Source organism: Pleurodeles waltl, chromosome 2_1 (genome assembly GCF_031143425.1).
Source record: "Pleurodeles waltl isolate 20211129_DDA chromosome 2_1, aPleWal1.hap1.20221129, whole genome shotgun sequence".
In the NCBI taxonomy this organism is placed as follows: domain Eukaryota; kingdom Metazoa; phylum Chordata; class Amphibia; order Caudata; family Salamandridae; genus Pleurodeles; species Pleurodeles waltl.
In genome coordinates, this window is record NC_090438.1 from 350,950,301 (window position 1) to 350,977,284 (window position 26,984).

Below are 26,984 nucleotides of genomic sequence, written 5' to 3' on the forward strand. Positions count from 1 at the left end.
TGTGCTATTAGGTGAATGCGGTTGTGAATCACCCAATGCCATATTTTTTGTGCCAGGAGACACAACTGTGTTGAGTGTGTTCCTCCTTGTTTGTTCAGATAATACATCGTTGTCATGTTGTCTGTTTTGACAAGAATGTGTTTGTGTCTTATTATAGGTTGAAATGCTTTCAACGCTAGAAACACTGCCAGTAGTTCTAAGTGATTTATGTGAAACTGTCTCTGCTGAGTGTCCCATTGTCCTTGGATGCTGTGTTGATTGAGGTGTGCTCCCCACCCTATCATGGAGGCATCTGTTGTTATTACATATTGAGGCACTGGGTCTTGGAAAGGCCGCCCTTGGTTTAAATTTATATTGTTCCACCATTGAAGCGAGGTGTATGTTTGGCGGTCTATCAACACTAGATCTAGAAGTTGACCCTGTGACCATTGTGATGCTAGGCACTGTTGTAAGGGCCGCATGTGCGATCTTGCGTTTGGGACAATGGCTATGCATGAGGACATCATGCCTAGTAGTTTCATCACCATCTTGACATGTATCTTTTATTTTGGATACATGGCCTGTATTACATTGTGAAATGCATGTACTCTTTGCGGACTTGGAGTGGCAATCCCTTTCATTGTGTTGATTGTCGCCCCTAAGTATTGCTGTGTTTGACACGGCTGAAGGTGTGACTTTGTGTAGTTGAGTGAGAAACCTAGTTTGTGGAGGGTTTCTATGACATACTTTGTGTGTTGTGAACACCGTTCTTGCGTGTTGGTTTTGATTAACCAATCGTCTAGGCACGGGAACACATGTATTTGCTGCCTTCTGTTATGAGCAGCTACTACTGCCAAGCATTTTGTAAAAACTCTTGGCGCAGTTGTTATCCCGAATGGCAACACTTTGAATTGGTAATGTACCCCTTGGAATACAAACCTTAAGGACTTTCTGTGTGAAGGATGTATCGGTATATGGAAGTATGCATCCTTTAGGTCTAGTGTTGTCATGTAGTCTTGTTGTTTGAGCAGTGGGATTACGTCCTGTAATGTCACCATGTGAAAGTGATCTGATTTGATGAAGGTATTTCATGTTCTGAGATCTAATATGGGTCTTAGAGTCTTGCCCTTTTTGGGTATGAGAAAGTACAGAGAGTAAACTCCTGTTTCTTTCTGTTGAATTGGTACTAATTCTATTGCTCCTTTTTGTAGCAACGCTTGGACCTCTAGTCCTAGAAGATCCATGTGTTGTTTTGACATATTGTGTGTTTTCGGTGGGACGTTTGGAGGGAATTTGAGAAATTCTATGCAATAACCATGCTGGATAATTGCTAGGACCCAAGTGTCTGTTGTTATTTCCTCCCAATGTTTGTAAAACTTGGTTAGTCTTCCCCCCACAGGTGTTAGGTGTTGGGGATTTGTGACGTGGAAGTCACTGCTTGTTTTGAGGAGTTTTGGGACTTTGGAACTTCCCTCTACTCTTTTGGAATTGTCCCCCTCTATATTGTCCCCGAAAACTTCCCCGCTGATATTGGCTCTGATAAGTGTGCCTTGTTTGTGAGGTTGTGGGTTCTGTAGTTTGTCCTCGAAACCCCCCTCTAAACTGCATTTTGCGAAATGTGCCTCTGCTCTGTGGAGAGTAGAGTGCGCCCATGGCTTTGGCCGTATCAGTGTCTTTTTTAAGTTTTTCGATAGCAGTGTCCACCTCCGGCCCAAACAACTGCTGTCCGTTAAAAGGCATACTAAGCACGGCCTGTTGTATTTCCGGCTTGAATCCTGACGTACGCAACCATGCGTGTCTCCTTATGGTTACTGCTGTATTTACTGTCCTAGCAGCTGTATCTGCTGCATCCATTGCTGACCGTATCTGATTATTTGAGATACTTTGTCCTTCCTCCACCACTTGTTGTGTCCTCTTCTGGAACACCTTGGGTAAGTGTTCAATGAAATGTTGCATTTTGTCACAATGAGCCCTATCATATCTTGCCAGCAGTGCCTGTGAGTTGGCAATACGCCATTGGTTGGCAGCTTGTGCTGCAACCCTTTTCCCCGCAGCGTCGAACTTGCGACTCTCCTTGTCTGGAGGTGGTGCGTCTCCTGAGGTGTGAGAGTTTGCTCTTTTGCGAGCTGCCCCTACTACCACAGAGTCTGGTTTTAATTGCTGCGTGATCTGTTGGCGGTGGCTTGTACTTTTTTTCTACTCTTGGAGTTATGGCCCTGCCCTTCACAGGCTCCTGAAACACCTGTTTGGAGTGTTTTAGCATTCCGGGTAGCATAGGTAAGCTTTGGTATTGGCTATCGAGGATAGTGTATTAAACAAAAAGTCATTCTCAATAGGTTCTGCGTGCAAGGTGACGTTATGAAATGCAGCTGCTCTTGACCACCTGTGTATAAGCTGTACTGTCCTCAGGTGGCGACGGCCTCGCTGGGTAACAGTCTGGGCTGTTATCTGACACTGGCGCATCATAAAGATCCCATGCGTCTGGATCATCCTGACTCATTCCAGTATGAGTCAGGGATTGCATCAGTGGTGGAGTGGCTACCGGTGATGTGTGCGTTGATGGTGGTGGGGATGGTGGCGGTGTTGTTTGTTTTGCCACCTTTGCCTGTGGCTGTTTGTCCTTTTCTTGAAAGGCAAGTCTTCTTTTCATCCTAATTGGGGGAAGAGTACTTATCTTCCCTGTGTCCTTTTGGATGTGGAGCCTTCTCTGATTGTAGTCTGCCTCCATTGACTGTAGTTCTTGTCCGAACTTATGTCCTTGCATTTGGGAGGACAGTCCCTGTTCCTCTGTGTAGGAACCTGATTTCGGTTCCGAGGCTGGATGTTTCGGAACGGAAATCTTTTCGGTAGCCTTTTTCGGCTCCGACGACACCTTCTTTATTTACGGCGTCCCGGTCTCTCAGTGCCGACTTGTTTCGGTGCCGAACTTGCTCGGTCCCGCTGTCTCGGGCTCGAGTTTGCTGTGTGCCGGTATCTCGACCGGAGTCGGATGACTTCGACACATGCGTGCCCTTTTTCGGTGCCGATGGTCGGTCACCTATTTTTCGGGTTAAGCCATGGCCTGCTGGCGGTGGCGTCCCTTAGGCTTTTGTGGTCTTCTCGTGAGTTTTGTGTGTCGATGTCTTACTCACGGTTTTAGGCATCTCTTCGGGATCGAGCTCTTCCGAGTCCGAGTCCTGGATGGACAAGGTTTCTTCTTCCTCCTCCAAGTGTCTTTGTCCTGTCGGCGCCGACGCCATTTGCAGTCTTCTTGCTCTTCGGTCTCTTAGTGTCTTCCTCGACTGAAACGCTCGACAGGCTTCACAAGTATCTTCTTTGTGTTCAGGAGACAAACACAAGTTACAGACCACGTGCTGATCTGTATACGGATACTTGTTGTGGCATTTGGGGCAGAAGCGGAATGGGGTCCGTTCCATCAGCCGTGAAGAGACACTTGGTCGGGCCCACCAGGCCCCGACGGGGGTTCGAAAAAAAACCCGAAGGGCCACCGGAGCTCTTCAAAAGTCATTGTCGATCTGTTGTAACTAACCCGATACCGAACGCAAACAATACCGTCAAATTTTCCGAGATTCTAACTATCTTTCCGAACCGAAACACAGAGCGAAAAGGAACACGTCCGAACTCGATGGCGGAAAAAAAACAATCTAAGATGGAGTCGACGCCCATGCGCAATGGAGCCGAAAGGGGAGGAGTCCCTCGATCTCGTGACTCGAAAAAGACTTCTTCGAAGAAAAACAACTTGTAACACTCCGAGCACAACACTAGATGGCGGGATGTGCAAAGCATGTGTATCTGCAGCTACACATGCCATCGAACACATATATATATATATATATATATATATATATGGAAAATGTCACTTACCCAGTGTATATCTGTTCGTGGCATGAGTCGCTGCAGATTCACATGCTGTGCACATCCCGCCATCTGGTGTTGGGCTCGGAGTGTTACAAGTTGTTTTTCTTCGAAGAAGTCTTTTCGAGTCACGAGACCGAGGGACTCCTCCCATTTCGACTCCATTGCGCATAGGCGTCGACTCCATGTTAGATTGTTTTCCCCGCAGAGGGTGAGGTAGGAGTTGTGTATGCTAGTAATAGTGCCCATGCAATGGAGTGAATACGTATGTACAAAATGAAGTTTAAAGTAATATATTTACAAATTTACAAATGTTGACAATCAACTTCTAAACGGCTACAGGCTCCCGGGGAGGTGGGTGGGCGCATGTGAATCTGCAGCGACTCATGCCACGAACAGATGTACACTGGGTAAGTGACATTTTCAATTCAATGGCATGTGCAGCTGCAGATACACATTCTGTGCATAGACTAGTAAGCAGTTATCTCCCCAAAAGCGGTGGTTTAGCCTGTAGGAGTTGAAGTTGTTTGAAACAATGTTCGTAGTACAGCTTGACCTACTGTGGCTTGTTGTGAAGTTAACACATCTACACAGTAATGTTTGGTAAATGTATGAGGCGTAGACCATGTTGCTGCCTTACATATTTCGTTCATTGGAATATTTCCTAGAAAGGCCATGGTAGCACCTTTCTTTCTGGTTGAGTGCGCCTTTGGTGTAATAGGCAGCTCTCTCTTTGCTTTAAGATAGCAGGTTTGAATACACTTAACTATCCATCTAGCAATGCCTTGTTTTGAAATTGGATTTCCTGTATGAGGTTTTTGAAAGGCAATAAATAGTTGTTTTGTTTTTCAAATTAGTTTTGTTCTGTCAATGTAGTACATTAGCGCTCTTTTGATGTCTAATGTATGTAGTGCTCTTTCAGCTACAGAATCTGGCTGTGGGAAGAACACTGGTAATTCTACTGTTTGATTCAAGTGGAACGTTGAGATAACTTTTGGTAAAAATTTTGGATTTGTCCGTAGAACTACTTTATTCTTGTGTATTTGAATAAATGGTTCTTGTATGGTAAATGCTTGAATTTCACTCACCCTTCTTAGAGATGTGATGGCAATTAAAAATGCAACTTTCCACGTTAAGTATTGCATTTCACAACAGTGCATGGGCTCAAAAGGCGGACCCATGAGTCGTGTTAAGACAATGTTGAGGTTCCATGAAGGAACTGGTGGTGTTCTTGGTGGTATAATTCTCTTTAGGCCTTCCATAAACGCTTTTATGACTGGTATCCTAAATAATGAAGTTGAGTGTGTAATTTGCAGGTAAGCTGAAATTGCAGTAAGATGTATCTTTATGGAAGAGAAAGCTAGTTTTGTTTTTTGCACATGTATTAAGTATCCTACTATATCTTTTGCAGATGCGTGTAAGGGTTGAATTTGATTATTATGGCAGTAATAAACAAATCTTTTCCACTTATTTGCATAGCAGTGTCTAGTGGTAGGCTTCCTAGCTTGTCTTATGACCTCCATACATTCTTGTGTGAGGTCTAAGTGTCCGAATTCTAGGATTTCAGGAGCCAAATTGCTAGATTCAGCGATGCTGGATTTGGATGTCTGATCTGTTGTTTGTGTTGAGTTAACAGATCTGGTCTGTTTGGTAGTTTGACATGAGGTACTACTGAAAGGTCTAGTAGTGTTGTGTACCAAGGTTGTCTTGCCCATGTTGGTGCTATTAGTATGAGTTTGAGTTTGTTTTGACTCAACTTGTTTACTAGATATGGAAGGAGTGGGAGAGGGGGAAAAGCGTACGCAAATATCCCTGACCAGTTCATCAATAGCGCATTGCCCTGAGACTGATGTTGTGGGTACCTGGATGCGAAGTTTTGGCATTTTGAGTTTTCCTTTGTTGCAAATAGATCTATTTGTGGTGTTCCCCAAATTTGGAAGTAAGTGTTCAGTATTTGGGGGTGAATCTCCCATTCGTGGATCTGTTGGTGATCCCGAGAGAGATTGTCTGCTAACTGATTCTGAATTCCTGGAATAAATTGTGCTATTAGGTGAATGTGGTTGTGAATCGCCCAATGCCATATTTTCTGTGTTAGGAGACACAACTGTGTTGAGTGTCCGCCTCCCTGTTTGTTTAGGTAATACATTGTTGTCATGTTGTCTGTTTTGACAAGAATGTATTTGTGGGTTATCATGGGTTGAAATACTTTCAGCGCTAGAAATACCGCTAACAGTTCTAAGTGATTTATGTGAAACTGTCTTTGCTGTATGTCCCATTGTCCTTGGATGCTGTGTTGATTGAGGTGTGCTCCCACCCTGTCATGGAAGCATCTGTCATTATCACGTATTGTGGCACTGGGTCTTGGAAAGGCCGCCCTTGGTTTAAATTTATACTGTTCCACCATTGAAGCGAGATGTATGTTTGGCGGTCTATCAACACCAGATCTAGAAGCTGACCCTGTGCTTGTGACCATTGTGATGCTAGGCACTGTTGTAAGGGCCGCATGTGCAACCTTGCATTTGGGACAATGGCTATGCATGAAGACATCATGCCTAGTAGTTTCATTACCATTTTGACTTGTATCCTTTGTTTTGGATACATGGCCTGTATTACATTGTGAAATGTTTGAACTCTTTGTGGACTTGGAGTAGCAATACCTTTTGCTGTGTTGATTGTTGCTCCTAAGTATTGCTGTGTTTGACACGACAGAAGGTGTGACTTTGCGTAGTTGATTGAGAAACCTAGTTTGTGTAGGATTTCTATGACATATTTTGTGTGTTGTGAACACCGTTTTAGCGTGTTGGTTTTGATTAACCAATCGTCCAGGTACAGGAACACATGTATTTGCTGCCTTCTGATATGTGCAGCTACTACTGCTAGGCATTTTGTAAAAACTCTTGGCGCAGTTGTTATTCCGAATGGCAACACTTTGAATTGGTAATGTATCCCTTGGAATACAAACCTTAGGTACTTTCTGTGTGGAGGATGTATTGGTATATGGAAATATGCATCCTTTAGGTCTAGTGTTGTCATGTAATCTTGTTGTTTGAGCAGTGGGATTACGTCTTGTAAAGTAACCATGTGAAAGTGGTCTGATTTGATGTAGGTATTTAATGTTCTGAGATCTAGTATAGGTCTCAGACTCTTGTCTTTTTTGGGTATCAGAAAGTACAGTGAGTAAACTCCTGTGTTTAATTGTTGTGTTGGTACTAATTCTATTGCTTCTTTCTGTAGCAATGCCTGAACTTCTAGTCCTAGAAGATCTATATGTTGTTTTGACATACTGTGTGTTTTCGGTGGGACGTTTGGAGGGAATTTGAGAAATTCTATGCAATAACCATGCTGGATAATTGCTAAGACCCAAGTGTCTGTTGTTATTTCCTCCCAATGTGTGTAAAACTTGGTTAGTCTCCCTCCCACAGGTGTTATGTGTTGGGGATTTGTGACCTTGAAGTCACTGTTTGTTTGGAGGAGTTTTGGGACTTTGGAACTTTCCTCTGTTTCTTTGAAACTGTCCTCCTCTATATTGTCCCCGAAAACCTCCCCGCTGATACTGGCTCTGGTAAGTGGGCTTTGTTTGTGAGGTTGTGGCTTCTGTGCTCTGCCCTCGAAACCCCCCTCGAAATTGTGTCTTTCGAAATGTGCCTCTGCTCTGCGGGGAGTAGAGTGCGCCCATGGCTTTGGCCGTGTCAGTGTCTTTCTTAAGTTTTTCTATTGCAGTGTCCACCTCCGGCCCAAACAACTGCTGTCCGTTGAATGGCATATTCAGCACAGCTTGCTGTATCTCTGGTTTAAATCCTGATGTACGCAGCCATGCATGTCTCCTTATTGTTACTGCTGTGTTGACAGTTCTAGCAGCTGTGTCTGCAGCATCCATTGCTGATCGTATTTGATTATTGGAGATACTCTGTCCCTCTTCTACCACTTGCTGCGCTCTTTTTTGGAACTCTTTTGGTAAATGTTCAATAAAGTGTTGCATCTCATCCCAATGGGCCCTATCATATCTGGCTAACAAAGCTTGCGAATTTGCAATACGCCACTGGTTTGCTGCCTGTGCCGCCACCCTTTTGCCTGCAGCATCGAATTTTCTACTCTCTTTATCTGGAGGTGGTGCATCTCCTGAAGTATGAGAGTTGCCTCTTTTGCGCGCTGCTCCAACTACAACAGAGTCTGGTGATAGCTGTTGTGTGATGTACACTGGGTCTGTTGGTGGCGGTTTATATTTTTTATCTACTCTTGGAGTAATGGCTCTCCCTTTGACAGGCTCCTCAAACACTTTTTTGGAGTGCTTCAGCATTCCGGGCAACATCTGAAGACTCTGATATTGACTGTGTGTAGGCGACAGTGTATTAAAAAGAAAGTCGTCTTCAATGGGTTCTGAATGAAGGCTGACATTGTGAAATGCTGCTGCTCTTGATACCACTTGAGCGTAGCCTGTACTATCCTCTGGTGGCGATGGTCTCGCTGGATAGCATTGAGGACTATTATCTGACACTGGTGCGTCATAAAGGTCCCATGCGTCAGGGTCATCTTGACTCTTTCCCGTATGAGTTGGGGATTGCATCATTGGTGGAGTGGCTACTGGTGATGGTTGTGGAGAGTGATGTGGGGATGGTGGTGGTGTTACTTGTTTAGCCACCTTTGCGTGTGGCTGTTTGTCCTTGTCTTGGAAGGCAAGTTTACGTTTCATTTTGATTGGAGGAAGAGTGCTGATCTTCCCCGTATCTTTTTGAATAAAGAGCCGCCTTTGTGTGTGATCTGGCTCTATTGTTTCTAATTCTTGTTCAAATCTGTGTGTCATTTGTGAGGACAGTCCTTGTTCCCCTGAATAGGAACTTATTTTCGGTTCCGAGTCCGGATGTTTAGGTACCGAAACCTTTTCGGCTGCTTTTTTCGGCTCCGACGAAATCTTTTTTACTTTCGCCGTCGTGCCCTCTCGGTGCCGCTGTCTCGATGCCGAATCTTATCGGAGCCACTCTCTCGGGCCCGAGATTGCTGTGTGCCGGTATCTCGACCGGAGTCGGATGACTTCGACACCAGCTCGCCCTTTTTCGGTGCCGATGGACGGTCACCTATTTTTCGGGTTAAGCCATGGCCTGTTGGCGGTGGCGTCCCCTGGGCTTTAGCTGTCTTTTCGTGAGTTCTTTGTTTCAACGTCTTACTCACGGTTTTCGGCGTTTCTGGGTGGAGAATGTTTCTTCCTCCTCCTCGAAACGCCCTTGCCCTGTCGGCGCCGACGCCATTTGCAGTCTTCTTGCTCTTCGGTCCCTGAGTGTCTTCCTGGACCGAAACGCTCGACAGGCCTCACAAGTATCCTCCTTGTGTTCTGGTGACAAACACAAGTTATAGACCAGGTGTTGATCTGTATATGGATACTTGTTATGGCATTTTGGACAGAAGCGGAATGGGGTCCGTTCCATCAGCCTTGAAGAGACACGTGGCCGGGCCGACCAGGCCCCGACGGGGATCGAAAAAAAACCCGAAGGGCCACCGGAGCTCTTCTTAATTCGGTGTTGATCTGTTGTAACTAACCCGATACCGAACGCAAACAATACCGACGATTTTTCCGAGATTCTAACTAACTTTCTGACCCGAAACACGGAGCGAAAAGGAACACGTCCGAACCCGATGGCGGATAAAAAACAATCTAACATGGAGTCGACGCCCAGGCGCAATGGAGTCGAAATGGGAGGAGTCCCTCGGTCTCGTGACTCGAAAAGACTTCTTCGAAGAAAAACAACTTGTAACACTCCGAGCCCAACACCAGATGGCGGGATGTGCACAGCATGTGTATCTGCAGCTACACATGCCATCGAACATATATATATATATACACACACACACACACACACACACACACACACGTATATTCCACTGGAAAACAACAAAGCTTAAAGTGATGTTACTGTTGTTAGGCTTAATAAAGTATGTTAATTCACAGAAAAAAAGATTGAAGTCAAGTTATACTTCAGTGTGGAAATAAAACCTGCATATAAAAACTGAAAAAGTACTGAAAGGTGCCTGTTATAGTTTAACTACCTTCAAAAACCACCTCCCATCATGCTTAGCATATGACCTCACATATTACATCACTCACAACAAGCTAAATTACATCACTGATGATATAATCTGTGATGATCTTACACTTACACCATTTTAAATTAGGAATTTGTTTTAAAGTGTATGAAGCTAGCTCTGTATATACTATATCAAAATGAGATAGTGTACACAGAGTCCAGGGTATTCCCAGAGGCTTAACAGAGGCTAAAGTAGTAAACACTAACGCTCTCTTTTGTGGAAGTGTGGTCAAGCAGGCAGTCTTCTCAGAGGGTAGTGCAAAGCATCTGTCGTACACACACAGGCAATAAAGCGAAGCACACACTCAATGACTGTAGGAAGTTGGCTCTGTATGTACTATCTCAAAGTGAGAGATAGTGTGCACAGAGTCCGAGGGTTCCCCTTAGAGGTTGATAGTGGCAAAATTAGATAATACTAATGCTCTATTTTGTTGTAGTGTGGTCGAGCAGTAGGCTTATCAGAGGTTAGTGTTAAGCATTTGTTGACAACACACAGGCAATAAATGAGGAACACACACTCGAAGACTTAACTCCAGGCCAATAGGTTTTATATAGAAAAATATATATTTTCTTAATTTATTTTAGAACCACAAGATTCAAGATTTTAGTTAAGTACATAAAATCCAAGGTACTTCCCACAGTTAAGTATAGAACTTTGATTTAAAACAGTAGTACACACAGGTTTGGTTAAAATGGCAATAAGCTATTTTAAAAGTGGACACTGCAAAAATCAACAGTTTGTGGGGGAAGTAAGTTTGGTTAGTTTTTGCATGAAAGTAAAGCACTTACACAGTCAGTCTCCTGAACATACGTAGCCCACCGTTGGGGGTTCAAGGCCACCCCAAAGCCACCGCACCAGCAACACAGGGCTGGTCAGGTGCAGAGGTCAAAGGAGACCCCCAAAACACATAGGTGCCTACGATGAACAGGGGCGCTCCGGTCCTAGTCTGCTTACAGGTAAGCGCCTGCGTCCTTGGGGAGCAGACCAGGGGGGGTTTGTAGAGCACTGGGGGGGGAAGGGGGGACACAAGCCAACAAAACACACCATCAGTGGCACAGGGGCAGCCGGGTGCAGTAGGCAAAGTAGGCATTAGGTTTGCTATAGAAAGCAATGGAGGGATCATGGGGTCACTTAGGCGATGCACGCAGGGCACAGGGGGACTTCTCAGGTAAACCACCGGCTGTGCTAAGATGAGTGCCACCTGCTGGTCACTCCTGCATTGGTAGGTGGTTCCTCTCGGTCCTGGGGGCTGCGGGTGCAGTGCTTGGTCCAGGCATCGGGTTCCTTTGTTAGCAGGCAGTCGCAGTCAGGGGAAGCCTCTGGATCCTCTATGCAGGCGTCGCTGTGGGGGTGCAGGGAGGTCGACTCAGGGTGTCCACGTCATTGGAGTCGCCTGGGAGTCCTCTCTGCGGTGTTGGTTGTCATGGACTCGAGACGGAGGCATCGGGTCCAGAGTGTGAAGACTCACGCTTCTGGCGGGAAGTGAGAGTCTCTTTAAAAATTGTTGCAAAGTTGATGCAGTTTCTGAACAGTGCAGCTGTTCTCAGGAGTTTCTTGGTCCTTTAGGTCCAGGGCAGTCCTCCGAGTCCTCAGAGGTCGCTGGTCCTGCTGGATGCGTCGCTGCGCAGGTTCTTTGAGTCTGAAGACAGGCCGGTAGGGCTGGGGCCAAGTCAGTTGGTGTCTCTGTCAGCTCTGTGGGACTTTCAGGTCAGCAGTCCTTTCTTCAGGTTGCAGGAATCTGATTTCCTGGGTTCAGGATCGCCCCTAAATACTAAATGTAAGGGTGTGTTTAGGTCAGGGGGGCAGTAGCCAATGGCTACTGTCCTTGAGGGTGGCTACACCCTCCTTGTGCCTCCTCCCAGAGGGGAAAGGGGTGGTGGGGGGGGGGACATCCCTATTCCTACTGGGGGAATCCTCTAAACTCAAGATGGAGGATTTCTAAAGGCAGGGGTCACCTCAGCTCAGGGCACCTTAGGGCCTGTCCTGACTGGCAGGTGACTCCTCCTTGTTTTTCTCATTTTCTCGTCCGGACTTGCCGCCAAAAGTTGGGGCTGTGTCCGGAAGGGTGGGAATCTCCACTAGCTGGGATGTCCTGTGGTGCTGTAACACCAGGCAGGAGCCTTTGAGGCTCACCGCCAGGTGTTACAGTTCCTGCAGGGGGAGGAGTGAGGCACCTCCTCTCAGGACAGGCTTTGTTCACAAAAGGCACACACCCCATGTGGCCAGAAACTACTCTGGTAGTTGCAGGCTGGCAGAGACCGGTCAGCCTGGCACTAGCAGTTGGGCTGGCATGCAGGGGGCATCTCAAAGATGCCCTATGGGTGTATTTCTCCATACATCTCACACTGGCACCAGTGTGGATTTATTGTGCTGAGAAGTTTGATACCAAACTTCCCAGTATTCAGAGTGGCCATAATGGAACTGTGGAGTTTGTGTTTGACCAACTCCCAGACCATATACTCTTCATGGCTCCCCTGCACTTACAATGTGAAAGAACTGGCTAAGACACTGTAGGGGCATAGTGTGCATGCACATATGCCCTCACCTGTGGTATAGTGCACCCTGCCTTAGGGCTGTAAAGCCTGCTAGAGAGGCGACTTACCTATGCCACAGGCAGTGGGTTCTGGGCATGGCACTCTGAGGGGAGTGCCATGTCGACTTAGTCTCACACAGAAGCTGTGAGGCAGTGTGCATGTGTTGGGTGAGGGGTCCCCAGGGTGGAAAAATACATGTTGCAGCCCTTCAAGACCTTCCCTGCCCAAAGGGCCCTTGGTACCAGGGGTACCATTTACATGGGACTTATCTGTGTGCCAGGGTTGTGCCAACTGTGGAGACATAGGTACAGTTTTAGAGAAAGAACAGTGGTCCGAGAACTGGTTAGCAGGATTCCAGCACACTTTCAATCAAAGCTGGCATCAACACTAGGCAAAAAGTGGGGGGTGACCATGCCCAACAGTGGCATTTTCCTACAGGGGAGCTTCCAATCGACCTCACTGGTGTGGAGTCTTCTGGTATTTGGCGACATTCAACTTTACCTCAAGCTCCTGAATAGCCCTCAGGGTCATTGGGCACACTAATTGCAAGCTTTGGAGTTGTGTCTTGGGCCCAAGGTCCAGAGACATACCTGGTGGGGGATCTGTCACAGACATGTCTGCAACAATCCTTACAAGTTTAAACCCTGCAGTTTTGGGAGCAGACATTTTCCCTGGCACACTAGGTTTAAACTAATTTCCGTGATAAAAGCATCGGTTAAAGGGTAGCAAGGGTAGCACTGGATTATTGTCTGATGGTGCATAAAGAAAGGAACTGACATCAGTGCACATTGGTGGTGTTTATATGTGGCTTTGCACGTCACTTCTTGAGAGGAACAAAATTGGTGCAAAGCCACATGGCACCATCTACTGGCAAGCAGGAGAAAATTCTGGATCAGGTTGACGCCTGGGGAGTATTCAAAGGCGGGAATCTACTGTTAGGAATTTGTTGTTAATATTATCTATCAAAAGTTAATATTTTGATCAATACACAATAACTATACAATTCATTGTGTACAACCACAGTGCAACTAAATTAATTATCTATTAACACATTAAAAAAATATTTTTCCAGTATAGTAAATCAATTTTGAAATATTAACACACCTTTTGGACAGGATGCAATGGTTTCCTTTTCTTTTCAAGAGTATACAAATTAACTTCTATTTCACCTTTGGCATATCGACATTCTTCCTGAACCCTATAAAAAACATTAGTGAAAATGGACAGTCATCAATAAAATATAAACAAAAACATATTCTGCTATGACTATGGATATCTACGAGAGATGCATGCTGAAGATTTCGGTGACACCCGTCATTTTCTACCTACCACCCCTGTGGAGTGAAAACAAAAAAAACAGGTCCCCAATGACCCCTCCCTCATATTTTACTTAACACAGCAACCACACTAGTATGTAGCAGCAGCCCTGCCAAAGACCCAAAATGATATTGCTGAATTCCCCTAAGCTAACTCATTGCTCATCCCAACCAGACATACAGAGTTGTATATTGAAGGATTTTGTATATGCTACTGAAGTACAGAATATATGCACCAAAATGGGGAATATATTGGCAATAGCAAAGTACAATAAATAGACTGAAGAAATTGAGAATTATATTAATCTGTACATATTTCCTACATAACCTATAATCACTAAAAGGTAGTAAACTGCCACTAGAAGAGTTGAGATAAAGAATTTGCACTCCTGAAAGACTGGATGCAGCCCGCGCTCATACAATCCTCAGATGGTAACCAAGTATATCTTGGAAGGATGCCAAATGTCCTTAGAGCTGCTGCTACATGTTTACATCACTCCTCTGTGCCAGACCAGAGAGCACTGCACCCTATTTTTATCATATCTCACAGGTTGTTTGAGAAGGTGTTCCTATGATCACAACATGTTCCAAAACAGTAGCCCGACAACTAGTGTTGAGAATATACACCTATAGGGCTTGTTGGCTACTTTCATTTGTACAATAACTGGCATTACTAACATACACATATTCAGCAAATACATGCATAGAACATAGGTGGACAATCATAAATGCTACTTAAAATACTCCAGCATAAAACTGACTTCACAATGTGATAAGACATGCAGCATTGTGCAAAAACAATTATACTTCAGAGATTGGAGGACATAGGGCACAAATCAGATTTCACAAAGGCCTGACACAATAAAAAAATGATGTGCCCAAAACAGAAGTACACATTATGGATTTTCATGATGTCAATATTTTGTGACTTAGAGCATGAAAGTGGAATGTTACCTTGTTTGTTCTCAAAACCTCTATTAAATGGGGGAGGGAGTAATAAGTTGGGCACGGGAACCCTGGCCCAAACGTGAGCCAAGATTAATGCAGATTACAAGAATTCCCATTGGCCTGTAGGTATTCATCCATTTATCCTACAAACTTTGTTGCTTATATATAGCGTGCAGGCTACAGCGATAGAGGATGCCACTGCACGCTGAGCAACATGAAGATGTGGGGTACCTCAGAACATAACTCTGAATTAATGCAGTAATTGGGGAGTACCTTCACTTTGATCCTCCTTCTGCCTTATAGGATGGGCTGCAGCGAGCATTTATCAGTCCTGAGAATAATGGTCTGAACGCATGGTCCCAGACTGAGTTTGATTGGAGGCTCCAAAGTAACAGCTAATCGGTGCTTTGGGCTGCTAAGGCAAGAGTCTACAGCATGAGAGTCGAAGTTGCTCCCCCTCCTCCCACCAGCAATAAACTGTACAACCTGGATCCAGAAGACAGAGCCTGTCTCCCATAAGTACAGTGAGGTGCCTGAGGCAATAGGTCTATGAGATCCTGATGGAGGGTGGGCAAACATATAAAAGAAATGCTGGTGTGATTCAACCACACAAATTGGACCACCAGTACGGATGGTGGTGGAGGTCCTAGGCACCTGATGAACAATGTATTTAACTTTAGTATTGCTCTTTCCGGTGGATAGTCTAACACCAAAATCCTTAACTTTTGAATTCATCAGGCACCAGATGGATCCAGAAACATTTTAACAATTGAGACCAAGTGCAATAGGGATCAGCAACAGATGTTGTGTTGGCTTCATTCCCGCCTCAGAAATGACAGGGCAGAACCATGTAAAAGTACCACCTCGGCACACTGACATGATTTTATGGTAACTCATTGCACACTCTTAGGTGCGCAGCATCTGTAATATATTGAGACAGTGTGCAGAATCTAATATGGAAGCTTATTAACATTTAGAAGCCCACTCCACAGAATGGGGGAGAAAGGGGAGGAATCCATGATCCAGAAAGACGTTTTACAGAAGGTAAGTAACTTGTTCTTCTGATGACTCCTTTTACCTAAGATACCCCACGTTTTGAACAGATCATATGTAAAGAAATGGCTCCCTGTTGCAGTTACCCCCCACTTTTTGCCTGATACTGATTTGACTGAGAAGTGTGCTGGGACCCTGCTAACCAGGCCCCAGCACCAGTGTTCTTTCACCTAAAATGTACCATTGATTCCACAATTGGCACAACCCTGGCATCCAGGTAAGTCCCTTGTAACTGGTACCCCTGGTACCAAGGGCCCTGATGCCAGGGAAGGTCTCTAAGGGCTGCAGCATGTCTTATGCCACCCTAGGGACCCCTCACTCAGCACAGACACACTGCTTGCCAGCTTGTGTGTGCTGGTGGGTCGACATGGCCCTCCCCTCAGGGTGCCATGCCAACCTCACACTGCCTGTGGCATAGGTAAGTCACCGCTCTAGCAGGCCTTACAGCCCTAAGGCAGGGTGCACTATACCACAGGTGAGGGCATAGGTGCATGAGCACTATGCCCCTACAGTGTCTAAGCAAAACCTTAGACATTGTAAGTGCAGGGTAGCCATAAGAGTATATGGTCTGGGAGTCTGTCAAAAACGAACTCCACAGCTCCATAATGGCTACACTGAATACTGGGAAGTTTGGTACCAAACTTCTCAGAATAATAAACCCACACTGATGCCAGTGTTGGATTTATTAAAAAATGCACACAGAGGGCATCTTAGAGATACCCCCTGTATTTTACCCAATTGTTCAGTGCAGGACTGACTGGTCTGTGCCAGCCTAATGCTGAGAGACGAGTTTCTGACCCCATGTGCTCTCTGAGGACAGAAACAAAGCCTGCTCTGGGTGGAGGTGCTTCACACCTCCCCCCTGCAGGAACTGTAACACCTAGCAGTGAGCTTCAAAGGCTCAAGCTTCGTGTTACAATGCCCCAGGGCACTCCAGCTAGTGGAGATGCCCGCCCCCTGGACCCAGCCCCCACTTTTGGCGGCAAGTCCAGGAGAGATAATGAGAATAACAAGGAGGAGTCACTGGCCAGTCAGGACAGCCCCTAAGGTGTCCTGAGCTGAAGTGACTCTAATTTTTAGAAATCCTCCATCTTGCAGATGGAGGATTCCCCCAATAGGGATAGGAATGTGACCCCCTCCCCTTGGGAGGAGGCACAAAGAGGGTGTACCCACCCTCAGGGCTAGTAGCCATTGGCTACTAACCCCCCAGACCTAAACCCGCCCTTAAATTTAGTATTTAGGGGCTCCCCTGAACCTAAGAATTTAGATTCCTGCAACTTACCGAAGAAGAAGACTGCTGAGCTGAAAACCCCTGCAGAAGAAGAAAGAAGACACCAACTGCTTTGGCCCCAGTCCTACTGGCCTGTCTCCTGCCTTCTAAAGAAACCTGCTCCAGCGACGCTTTCTCCAGGACCAGCGACCTCTGAATCCTCAGAGGACTGCCCTGCTTCAAGAGGAACAAGAAACTCCTGAGAAAAAAGACTGCAACTTTGTTTCAGAGGAGCAGATTTAAAGACCCCTACAATCCCCGCAAGAAGCGTGAGACTTGCAACACTGCACCCGGCGACTGGTGGAGAACCAACACCTCAGGGAGGACCCTCCGGCGACTCCGAGACTGTGAGTAACCAAAGTTGTCCCCCCTGAGCCCCCACAGCGACGCCTGCAGAGGGAATCCCCAGGCTCCCCCTGACCGCGACTGCCTGACTCTAAAATCCCGACGGCTGGAAAAGACACTGCACCCGCAGCCCCCAGCACCTGAAGGATCGGAACTCCAGTGCAGGAGTGACCCCCAGGAGGCCCTCTCCCTTGCCCAGGTGGTGGCTACCCCGAGGAGCCCCCCCCTTGCCTGCCTGCACCGCTGAAGAGACCCCTTGGTCTCCCATTGACTCCCATTGGAAACCCGACGCTTGTTTGCACACTGCACCCGGCCGCCCCCGCGCTGCTGAGGGTGTACTTTTTGTGTGGACTTGTGTCCCCCCCGGTGCCCTACAAAACCCCCCTGGTCTGTCCTCCGAAAACACGGGTACTTACCTGCTGGCAGACTGGAACCGGGGCACCCCCTTCTCTCCATTGAAGCCTATGCGTTTTGGGCACCACTTTGAACTCTGCACCTGACCGGCCCTGAGCTGCTGGTGTGCTGGTGGGGAGAAAATGACTAAGTCGACATGGCACTCCCCTCAGGGTGCCATGCCAACCTCACACTGCTTGTGGCATAGGTAAGTCACCCCTCTAGCAGGCCTTACAGCCCTAAGCAGGGTGCACTATACCACAGGTGAGGGCATAAGTGCATGAGCACTATGCCCCTACAGTATCTAAGCAAAACCTTAGATATTCTAAGTGCAGGGTAGCCATAAGAGTATATGGTCTGGGAGTCTGTCAAACACGAACTCCACAGCACCATAATGGCTACACTGAAAACTGGGAAGTTTGGTATCAAACTTCTCAGCACAATAAATGCACACTAATACCAGTGTGCACTTTATTGTAAAATACACCCAGAGGGCATCTTAGAGATGCCCCCTGCACACCTACCCGACTTCTAGTGTAGGCTGACCAGTTCCTGCCAGCCTGCCACACACCAGAAATGTTGCTGGCCACACGGGGAGGGCGCCTTTGTCACTCTGTGGCCAGGCACAAAGCCTGTACTGGGTGGAGGTGCTTCTCACCTCCCCCTGCAGGAACTGTAACACCTGGCGGTGAGCCTCAGGGTATCCCAGTTAGTGGAGATGCCCGCCCCTCCGGCCACTGCCCCCACTTTTGGCGGCAAGGCTGGAGGAGATAATGAGGAAAACAAGGAGGAGTCACTCCCCAGTCAGGACAGCCCCTAAGGTGTCCTGAGCTGAGGTGACTCTTACTTTTAGAAATCCTCCATCTTGTAGATGGAGGGTTCCCCCAATAGGATTAGGGATGTGCCCCCCTCCCCACAGGGAGGAGGCACAAAGAGGGTGTAGCCACCCTCAGGGCCAGCAGCTATTGGCTACTGCCCTCCCAGACCTAAACACACCACTGAATTCAGTATTTAGGGGCTCCCAGAACCGAGGAAGATAGATTCCTGCAACCTAAAGAAGAAGGACTGCTGATCTGAAGCCCTACAGTGAAGATGGAGACAGCAACTGATTTGGCCTCAGCCCCACCGGCCTGTCTCCCTACTTTGAAGAAAACTGCAACACCGACGCATCCAACAGGGTCCAGCGACCTCTGAAGCCTCAGAGGACTACCCTGCATCTAAAGGACCAAGAAGCTCTAAAGAACAGCTGCCCTGTTCAAGAAGCTGCAACTTTCTGCAACAAAGAAGCGACTTTTAAAGACCACACGTTTCCCGCCAGAAGAGTGAGACTTTCCACTCTGCACCCGACGCCCCCGGCTCGACCTGCGGAAAACTAACACTACAGGGAGGACTCCCCGGTGACTGCGAACCCGTGAGTAGCCAGAGTTTACCCCCCCTGAGCCCCCACAGCGACGCCTGCAGAGGAAATCCAGAGGCTCCCCCTGACCGCGACTGCCTGCTACCAGGAACCCGACGCCTGGAACCAACACTGCACCCGCAGCCCCCAGGACCTGAAGGAACCGAACTCCAGTGCAGGAGCGACCCCCAGGCGACCCTCTGCCTAACCCAGGTGATCTACCCCGAGGAGCTCCCCCCCCCTGTCCCTGCCTGCATCGTTGAAGAGACCCCCGGGTCTCCCCATTGATTCCTATCTGAAACCCGACGCCTGTTTGCACTCTGCACCCGGCCGCCCCTGTGCCACTGAGGGTGTACTTTCTGTGCCTGCTTGTGTTCTCCCCCCCCTCCCTACCCCCCCAGTGCCCTACAAAACCCCCCTGGCAGGGATGCCCTCCGAAGAAGTGGGTACTTACCTGCAGGCAGACTGGAACCGGGGCACCCCTGTTTCCATTGAAGCCTATGTGTTTTGGGCACCTCTTTGACCTCTGTACCTGACCGGCCCTGAGCTGCTGGTGTGGTAACTTTGGGGTTGCCTTGAACCTCCAACGGTGGGCTACCTTGGACACAACTTTGAACCCTGTAAGTATTTTACTTACCTGTGAACTTAACAATTACTTACCTCCTCCATTTTTGTCAAAACTGTACATGCCATTGTGAATATTCACAGAATACCTGAGTGAAATACCTTTCATTTGAAGTATTACTTGTAAATCTTGAACCTGTGGTTCTTATTGGCACGGAGTAAGTCTTTGAGTGTGTGTTCCTCATTTATTTCCTGTGTGTACAACAAATGCTTAACACTACCCTCTGATAAGCCTACTGCTCGACCACACTACCACAAATTAGAGCATTAGAATTATCTCTTTTTGCCACTATCTTACCTCTAAGGGGAACCCTTGGACTCTGTGCACACTATTTCTTACTTTGAAATAGTATATACAGAGCCAACTTCCTACATTTGGTATCGAACATCTCAGCACAATAAATGCACACTGATGCAACTGTGTAATTTATTGTAAAATGTGGTAGTGTGGTCGAGCAGAAGGCTTATCATATAGAAATAAATCTTTACTTAATTCATTTTAGAACCACAAGATTCAAGATTTGAAGTAAATACATAAAATGCAAGGTACGCCACACAGGTAAGTAAGGAACTTCGAATTAAATCAGTAGTACACACAGTATAGGTTAAAATGGCAATAAGCTACTTTAAAAGAGGACACAGTGTAAAAATCAACAGTTCCTGGGAGAGGTAAGTATGGTTAAGTTTCTGAGGTAAGCAAGGCACTTACAAGTTCAGTTTCCTGGGCATAGGCAGCCATTGTTGGGGGTTCAAGGCAACCCCAAAGTCACCACACCAGCAACACAGGGTCAGTCAGGTGCAGAGGTTAAAGGAGGGCCCAAAACACATAGGCGCCTAAGGAGAAAAGGGGTGCTCTGGTTATGGTCTGTTGGCAGGTAAGTACCTGCGTCCTCGGGGGGGGGAGACCAGGGGGGTTTTGTGGAGCACTGGAGGGACACAAACAGGCACACAAACACACCCTCAGCGGCACAGGGGAGGCCGGATGCAGTGTGCAAAGTTGGCATCAGGTTTGCTATTCAAAGCAATGGAGGGACCCAGGGGTCACTTAGGCGATGCAGGCAGGGCACGGGGGGCTTCTCGTGCCAGCCACCGGCTGGGCTAGGCAGAGGGCTGCCTGATGGTCACTCCTGCACTGGAGGTTGGTTCCTTTCGGGCCTGGGGGCTGCGGGTGCAGTGCTTGGTCCAGGCGTCGGGTTCTTTGTTCCAGGCAGTCACGGTCAGGGCATGAAAAGAAAAGAACTGAAGTCAGTGCGCCGGGCGTGGCACCTATATAGAAACGACAAAGTCATATCTACCGCAGAGAACACCGACGACTGACACGGAGCCAATCAACTCCACCTAATGGCACGCAGGGCTACTGCTCACAAACATCTCCAGATCCAGTCTGAAGCCTACGGAAAATTTAAAAGTAAGGAATCTGCAACTAGAAGTCTCTATCAGATATAATGATTTAGAAGGGCATGGAGAAGATTTGGGAAAATACTAAACTCAGTTTGATTTTTAGGTTCATGTACAGCAGATTTTGAGAAAAAAAGATTAGCAAAAGTCATTAATCAATACAGAGAATATAATGGGAAAACAGAATATCTGAGCAAAAATAACCTTGAATTTTGAAACATTTTGCAAACATATAAACTAATGATTTAGTAATTTGCTGCAAATTAAAACTGATTGAGAACTTAATGACTGATCACAACTCTTACCTGCTTACACCTGGATGCAATTCATTCACCACCACTCTTCGGCTCCAGGCCATAAGATCTCTCTCAGTAGCTATCTGACTCCTTGGCGCATTAAGGTGCATTTGCCGGACCCCTTCAATTTGACCACTGCGTCTTAATCCAACATTGGATGGAGAAATCTGATCCAAACTTGGACTTCTTAAAAGAACTAGAAATACACGTAATTAGCCAATTAGAATTCTTAGCTACTTAGCTCGCTATGATGAATAAACACAATTTGAGCAGTTTCACTAGGACATTCCGTAGTATTTACTTATGTCTTATTTCCTAACTTCTCTGATTTTCAGTCTCTAAAAACTTTCCAAATCTTGTTATCAAGAACATTCATTCACAGAGAGATTAAGCAATGTGCATAGACTCACAGCATTTGCAAATGTTGGTAAGATTTGACAGTAACATTGGTTTTGTTCACCACTAATCATCTGTCTAGTATATTGGTCTACACCCTCGCCTAAACAGACATCATTAACTATATTATCTATGATCAAATGTCCAGACATTAAAACATCTGACAAGCTTGTTTATGTCACACCACTTAATAACTACCCCTAATAAAACACTATGGCCCTCATTATGACCCTGGCGGTATAGAACCGCCAGGGCCGCGGGACGCGGAGGCACCGCCGACAGGCCGGCGGTGCCCCGCGGGGCATTCTGACCGCGGCGGCTTAGCCGCGGTCAGTAAAGGGAAACCGGCGGTCTCCCGCCGGTTTCCCGCTGCCCCCAGGAATCCTCCAAGCCGGCGCAGCTTGCTGCGCCGGCTTGGGGATTCCGACTCCCCCTCCCGCCATCCAGTTCCTGGCGGTTCTCCCGCCGGGAACCGGATGGCGGGAGGGGGAGTCTCGGGGCCCCTGGGGGCCCCTGCAGTGCCCATGCCAATGGCATGGGCACTGCAGGGGCCCCCGTAAGAGGGCCCCTACAAGTATTTCACTGTCTGCTTGGCAGACAGTGAAATACGCGACGGGTGCAAATGCACCCGTCGCACCTTCCCACTCCGCCGGCTCTATTACGAGCCGGCATCCTCGTGGGAAGGTCGTTTTCCCCTGGGCTGGCGGGCGGTCTTTTGGCGGCCGCCCGCCAGCCCAGGGGAAACCTTGAAATACCCGCCGCGGTCTTTTGACCGCGGCGCGGTATTTTGGATGGCGGAATTCTGGCGGGCGGCCTCCGCCGCCCGCCAGAATCAGAATGAGGGCCTATATGTGGCACAATGAAAGTGGGTATACTGGTGCAAAATAAAATTTCTAAAAAAATGAGAAAGCAAAAATAAACTTCTTTAAATACCTAACTACAGACAAACAGACGATCTTTTAGTGTCAATGTCATGTGCATTATTGATGACGTGTTGCTTGGTTTCACATGATTTTGGATCTTGGAGAGTATTTGTACATGGCTAATGTAGAAAGCTGGCCTGGTGTGTGGTGGGTACCTAAGGTACTTACACCTTATACCAGGTCAGGTATCCCTTCTTAGTGAAGTGTAGGCACTGTCTAGAAGCCAGGCTCTCTAGAGGTAGCTGTGGATGAGCAGCCAACGCTTATCTAGGAGACATGCAAAGCTAATGCAATACCGCTGTAGTCACACAGCACTTTCACACATGAAAGAAACCACACAGTGTTACAAAAATAAAGGTACTTTATTTTAGTGACAATACCAAAATTGTTGAAATTATTGAAAAGGCAATACTAACTTAGAAGGTAAGTAAAAACACTAAATATGTACACTAGTAATCAGAAATAGGTATAGAAAAGGTTAGAAAACTGTGCAAATAAAGATAACCAATAGTGACCCTAGGGGGAACCCAAACCCTATACTAAACAATGGAATGCGAACATAGGACCCCCACCTAGGTAAGTGAAATGTGTAGAGAGGAGCTGGGAGTACTAGAAAACCACAGAGGTAAGTACCACAATACCCCCAGTGACCAGGGAAGCAGGTGTAAATCACTAGAATGTCCTCAAGCCACCCAAAAGGAGGAAAAAGAAGAAAAAGAAAACACCCAGACAAGACTGCACCAGGTCACTGTAAGTCACCTCTATGGTATGCCCTCTCAGCCCAGAGGGCAGGGCGCAGGGACCTGTGTGTGAGGGCACTAGCAGAGGTACCCCCACGAACTCCAGCACCATTTTTCTGGACTTCGTGAGTGAAGGGATGCCATTTTATATATGTCCTGGACATAGGTCACTACCTATGTCCTGCTACATAATGCTAACTCCGAACCTGGGAATGTTTGGTATCAAACATGTCGGAATCATACCCCAATACTATTGCAAGTATTGGAAGTATGATTCCATGCACTCTGGTGGCTCCTTAGAGGACCCCCGGCATTGCTACCACCAGTCTTACAGGGTTTCTCGGGCAGCCAAGCCGTTGCCACCCCTTATAGCAGGTTTCTGCCCTCCTGCTGCTTGATCTGATGAAGCCCAGGAAGGCAGAACAAAGGATTTCCTTTAAAAGAGGGAGGTAACACCCTCTCCCTTTAGAAATAGGTGTTACTGGCTTGGGAGGGGTAGCCTCCCCAAGCCACTGGTTTGCTTTGAAGGGCACTTTTGGTGCCCTCAGTACATAAACCAGTCCACACCGTTTCAGGGACTCCCCAGTCCCTGCTCTAGCGTGAAACTGGACAATGGAAAGGGGAGTGACAACTCCCCTGTTCATCATCACCCCAGGGGTGGTGCACAGAGCTCCTCCAGAGGGTCCCTGCGTTCTGCCATATTGATTCTAAGGTTGGCAGGGAACTCTGGGAGCATCTGAGTGGCCAGTCCAGACAGGTGATGTCAGAGCCCCCTCCTGATAGGTGCTTACCTGTTATGTGATCAATCACCTTCTCAGGGCTATTTAGGGTCTCTCTCTTGGGTGGGTCCTGAGATTCGGCTTGCAAGATTCCAGCAGGACTCCTCTGCAACCTTTACTTCAACTTCTGGTCTCTGGAACCGCGACTGGACCCTGCAGGAACTGACAAGATACAGATCCACGAGGAAGACTCTTTTGCAACATTGTATCCAGAGTTCCTGCCAACTTTGCAACAGTTTCCTCACCGTGCATCCTCAGAAGACTACAACTCTGCATCCTGCACAAGAAGAAGGAACCTCCCTTGGAGTGAAGGAGTCACTTCCTTGCAACCGCAGGCACCTACAACAAGCGACGATAGGCTGCGTGAACCCCCTCTCCCACTGAGCTGCGTGGATCCTGCATCACAGGTGGTGGTCCACAATAGTCCCCTTGGTCCTCTCTGCCAGCTGTCCAACTTTGGTGGAGGTAAGCCTTTGCCTTCCACGTAGGAGAGTACCCCTGTGCACTGCGTCTCTTGTAGCTATGAAGTCTTTTTTGCGTTTCCTCCAAGGGATCTTCAGGCGACATGCAGCTCCAGTCCTCATCACTCCTTCCTGCAAATCCCAGAATCCTGCGTTGTTCTCCTGCGTCGTGGGATCCACTTTTGTAGTGCTGCGTGGGATTCTTGTGTGGCTTCTGTGTCCCCGTCCTGTGGGACTCCTGTGGGTGCTGTCTCTGTCCTGTGGACTCTCTACGACGCTGAGGGTCCCCTATGACTCCCCCTCCTGGGTTGACTCCTCCTCGGCCTTGCTGGTCCCCGGCAGCAACTCTTTTCCACTAACCGAGAGTTTGCCTTTGCCAAGGCTTGTTGGTGGAAATCCTGCACCGACACCCATTTGCAATCTTCCTTCGGGCGTGGGGCACCTTCTGCATCCATCTGGAACTCTTTTCCGGCTCCTGGGCTGCAGTGCTGACCTGTTCTTCAGAACCGTCGACCAACCCCTGCAACCACAGGTGGGTGGGTAGTACCTCCTACTCTTCCTGGACGACACAGTGACTCTTGGAATTGGTCCCCTCCCTCCACAGGTCTTCTTTCTTTAGGAATCCACCACTGGTTTTCTTGCAGTCTTCTCTGGGTGTCTTCTTTTTCTTCTTTTCCTCCTCTTGGGTGGTTTGGGGAAAAACAGTGTTTTACTCCTCCATTCCTGGTTGCTGGGGTACAGTGTTACTTACCTTTGTGGTTTTCGAATACCCCCAGCTCGCCTCTACCTAGGTGTGGGTACCTGGTTTGCATTCCATTTTTTTTAGTATATGGTTTGTGCTCCCCCTAGGGTCAGTATTGGTTATTACTGTTTGCACTGCTTCCTAACTATTTCCATACCTATTTCTGATTGTTACTGTATATATTTAGTGTATGACTTACCTCCGAAGGGTGGGTCACCTGTCTAGTGATTTATGATAATCTGTGCCAAAAATCAAGTATCTTTATTTTTGTACAACTGAGCGGAACAGCATTCCAGGTCTTTGCAGCGAGGTAAGAGAAGGATCTTCCTCCAGCTGAGTTCTTGTGTATTCTTGGTTTTGTGGCGAGGGCCAGTTGTACATAGTAAGTGTACAGGGAAGCCATTTTAAGTGGATGTGCTGGACAAGGGTCATTATTTTTGTACAACTGAGTGTTTCTTTCATGTGTGTAAGTGTTGTGTGACTACAGTGGTATTGCATGAGTTTTGCACGTCTCCTAGATAAGCCTTTGGCTGCTCATCCACAGCTACCTCAAGAGAGCCTGGCTTCTAGACACTGCCTACACTTCACTGAGAGGGGATACCTCGACCTGGTATAAGATGTAAGTACCACAGGTACCCACCACACACCAGGCCAGCTTCCTACACCCAGTGCCAGTGCTCTCTCCCCAAAATGTGGTAAAATGGTGCTTTTACCCCTTCCCCTTGGCATACTGGTACACCCATGTAAGTCCGTAGAATATGGTACTTAGTTACCCAAGGCATTTGTACACCAGGGGTCTCCCACGGGCTGCAGCAAGTATTATGCCACCCATGGGAGCCCATTCAAACTGTGTTTACAAGCCTGCTATTGCAGCCTGTGTTATATGGTGCATGCACCCTTTCAACACCGATATAAGGCTTACCTTATATGCTGGTAACTGCACTTAGACACTATAAGTCACCTCTCTGGTAGACCCCTCAGCCCAACGGCAAGGTGCATGTCCCTAAATGTGAGGGTACCCTTGCTTGAGCAGGTTACCCCTAAAAACCCCAGACTCCATCCCCTGGGCTTGATAAGTGTGGGAAGGCCCTCTTAAGGTATGTAGTGAACACTGGTCAACAAGAGTGGTCCAACTGTACAATGGCTTCTCCGATAATAGGCATGGTTAGTATCAACCATGTTGGAATCGTGCAAGTACACTGATTCCAGTGATAGTTGCATGATCCCCTGTACTCTGGGGGGTCCTCAGAGAATCCCCCAGTTCTGCCTGTGCAGCCTTACGGGCTCTGGCTGCAAGTCCACACTGCCTCTGACCTGGTGCAGTGGCCTGTAGTGAAACCGGATATGTGCACCAGGTGGCAGAATAACTGCTGCAGCCCATAGGGATCCCCTGGAGCCCCAGTGCCCTGGGTACCAAGGTACCATATGCTAGGGACTTACATGGGTAGACCAGTAAGC

General features: G+C 47.5%; 1 protein-coding gene across 2 annotated transcripts in view; it reads right to left on the reverse strand.

Moving 5' to 3' along the window:
- BRWD3 (bromodomain and WD repeat domain containing 3) overlaps positions 1-26,984 on the reverse strand; it is a 993,456-nt gene that overhangs the window by 757,297 nt on the left and 209,175 nt on the right. For both annotated transcript variants that reach the window (XM_069212579.1, XM_069212580.1), the window contains exons 19-20: positions 21,495-21,681; positions 13,551-13,644 (exon numbers count right to left, since the gene is read on the reverse strand). In XM_069212579.1, the coding sequence (XP_069068680.1) occupies positions 13,551-13,644; positions 21,495-21,681 (281 nt within the window). The remainder of the gene's footprint in view (positions 1-13,550; positions 13,645-21,494; positions 21,682-26,984) is intronic.